Source organism: Myotis lucifugus, unplaced genomic scaffold, assembly GCF_000147115.1.
Source record: "Myotis lucifugus unplaced genomic scaffold, Myoluc2.0 scaffold_239, whole genome shotgun sequence".
Taxonomy (NCBI): Eukaryota; Metazoa; Chordata; class Mammalia; order Chiroptera; family Vespertilionidae; genus Myotis; species Myotis lucifugus.
The window spans coordinates 1,892,091-1,895,168 of NW_005871287.1; the positions used below are offsets into that span (position 1 = coordinate 1,892,091).

The 3,078-nt window shown below is 55.5% G+C and overlaps 1 protein-coding gene across 1 annotated transcript in view; it reads right to left on the minus strand.

The window, feature by feature from the left end:
* The window catches only part of CACNA1I (calcium voltage-gated channel subunit alpha1 I), a 51,550-nt gene that overhangs the window by 11,843 nt on the left and 36,629 nt on the right, over nt 1–3,078 (minus strand). Inside the window, 3 exon segments of the mRNA XM_023762259.1 lie at nt 597–706; nt 2,216–2,367; nt 2,919–3,077. Coding sequence (XP_023618027.1) covers nt 597–706; nt 2,216–2,367; nt 2,919–3,077 — 421 coding nt within the window.

Genomic DNA, 3,078 nt, shown 5'->3' on the forward strand with positions numbered 1-3,078 from the left:
AAGCAAAGTGAGAGCCACCTAGTTAGACACACCTCTGTTTGGAGGAAGTTCCCAGCTCTGCCCCTCCTGCTGTGGCTGGCAGAGATGTGTGGCCACCTTCCGACTAGCCCTCCAGACCCCACCGGGTCCAGCTCCCTCTCTGCCCTTAGACAGCCTCCAAATCCTCAAGCAAGAAGCTAACCGGGCTAAATAAATATCTTCGGCCTCCTGCAGGAGAGAAGAAACGGACTCTGACTTCTGGCTGTAAATCCTGAGCCCCTGTTCCCTCTGGGTGGCCCAGGGCTAGTCTAGCAAGCCCTCTGAACCTTATGTTCCCTCTGAAAAAGAATGAGGTGTGCCCTGCTCTGCCCGTAGGGTGTGGAGGACCCATGGGAGCTGTGATGAGGAGACTTGGTAGAATGCCCTGCACCCACCAGGTAGTACCATATCGACTTCCTGTTCAGGGCTGCAGTCAGCACCCAGGGTCCCCTGGTCATCAGTGCCCAGACACTTATTAGTTCCCCTCCTCTGGCTGTCCCAGGCTTCCCCAGGGATCAGGCCTGCTTCCCCATCCTGCAGCCCCGTCAGTGCTGCTATGGCCTGGCCCAGCCACTCACCGGTCCTTGAAGAAACGCCTCAGACCAAATGCCACCAGCTTCAGCACAGCCTCCAGCACAAAGACAGTGGTGAAAAAGTAGTTGCAGTACTTGAGGGCTATCTCCAGGGACTATGGGGGGGCGGGAGGGCAAAGAAAAGCATGATCCAGGCCCCAGGACCTGCCCCACCCCCATCTTCCTCTAGTCAGAAAGTCTCTGCCTTTTAAGAGGAGAATTTAACCCATTCACCTTTAGTGCAATGACTTATGTGTCTACTTTTATTCCTTCCATCTTACATAATGTGCACTATTTCTCTCACTGCTATTTCCTTTTCCTTATTTCTGCTGGTTTGGTCCAGGTACCCCTCTTTGGAAGCAGTGTTGGTTAATAGTTAAGGGTCATGTTTAAGAACCAGACTGCCTAGATTTGAATCCTGGCTCAGCACTTACTCCTTGTTCACTATGACTTTGGGCAAGTCACTTGGCCTCTGGGAGTTAGTTTTTCAATCTGTAAACTGGGGGTGATAACAGTCCCTTACCTCAGAAAGTTGCTGTGAAAATTAAATGAGCCAATAGCCCTGTGCCAGACAGGGTTACATATTTAAATACTTGGTAAATGTGAGCTATTATTATTCCATTTCTTCATGTTAACTTGGAAGTTCCTTTCTGCCAATGGTTGCCTTCCTTTCCCCTGCATGCATAACATTCCTCTCCTATCATTTAAAATAACTCCTAACCCCTCACCTGGAGGCTCTGCTCCCCTCTTCTTCCCCCATCTATATATATAAAAGGCTAATATGCAAAACGTCCCCTTGGGAGTTCAACCGTGAGTTTGATCACTCACTTGCCATGACGTGCACTGACCACCAGTGGGCGGCACAGAATGAAGGAAGGCCCTGGCCAGCAGCCAGCAACCAGGTAAGGGAGGCCCCAGCCGGCAGCTGGAAGGCCCCGATCAGCCCTGATAGCAGGCCTAGAAACCCTACCCATGCACAATTTTCGTGCACTGGGCCTCTAGTCTCTGATAAGCTTTTGGGATGCACTTGCCCCTACAAGCCCCTGACATGCCCCTCATGGACACTGCCTGCAACTAGCTAGGAACTGGTCACCCTCTCCCACCTCTGTGTTTGCCCCCAAAAGTCCTGCTACCTGAAATGCCCCTCCCCCAGGCTCCATATGCCCAGCAGCGAGGGGCCACCTGGCAATCCTTGAATACAAATCAAAGTCCTGGCTTCACTGCTCTCTGGCTGACTAATTGGGGCAACATATTTTCTCTCTCTGAGCCTCAGTTTGTTTGTCTACAAAATCTGGAGAAAGTCCCCTCCCCCACCTTAAGGTTGCTATGAGGATGAGAGAGTTAAAATCGGTACATGCCTTGCAGAAAGTCATATGAAACACACCCTGGCTACTGTTACCTGTATTCAAGGTGAGGCCCAAATGTCACCTTCACCCACCAGAAATCGGAGACTTTTCCCTCTGGCCCCTCTCCTTCAGTCACGTATCCTACCAGGCCGTGAGCTTCCTGGGCATAGGGCCCAGCATGGCGACTCAGATCCTGCCCACCCTGTCCCAGGGGAAGGGTCCTGCTGAGGGCCTGCTCCCCATGAAACCTCGGCCCCGGGGGGCAGGGCTGGGGCTCACCATCGGCTGGTTGTAGTGTTCCAGGGACATGGTGACCACATTGAGGCAGATGACGAAGGTGATGAAGATGTCCAGGTAGTGGCTGGTGCACATGGAGTGGATGAGCAGCCGGGTGGGACAGTAGGTGGCATAGTAGGGCAGCCGCTGGGCCTCTGCCAGGGGTGCACAGGGGTGTGGCGCAGGCCACAGAGGGTGGCCAAGGCGGGCACAGAACATGTGGAGGGAGAGGGAGAGGGGAGAGAGGAAGCAGGCCCTGGGAGTCAGACTTAGGTCCCCTCCACCCAGCCCCGGGGCCACAAGGGAAACGGGTAAGATGTGGGGGTAGGTGGCAGAGAGAGCAGGACACTGATTCTCTCCATCCACCTCGAAAGTGCCCATGGCAGGGGCTCTGGTCTGCTGGGGGGAGAGCAGGGGTCCCACAGCTCAGGGTCAGGCATCAGGCTCTGCCTTTGCCCTCTGCCTGGACGGAGACACCTGGTTGGCATTGGTGTCACCATCAGACTCCAGGTGGACACTGATAGGGCTCAGGTCACCTGGACAGTCAGACACTGGGAAAGGGGCAGGGCCAGGGGCACAGGGGCAGACCCTCCGTCCCTTCCAGCTCCGAAGCCCAGAGGCTGGTGTGGGACTCAGGCCTCAGCCCTCACCCCCCGAAGATCAGCGGCAGTGGACAGAGGAGGCCGGGGTGGGGTCACCCACTCACTCCGGCGCTTCTTTTCCAGGCGCCGCAGCCGCTTCTCCTCGCGCCGCCGCGCCTCCTCGGCCTCCTGGTGCTGCCGGCACTTGTGGAAGTTCTCCACCACGACGCCCACGAACATGTTGAGCACGAAGAAGCTGACGATGAGCAGGAAGGAGATGAAGTA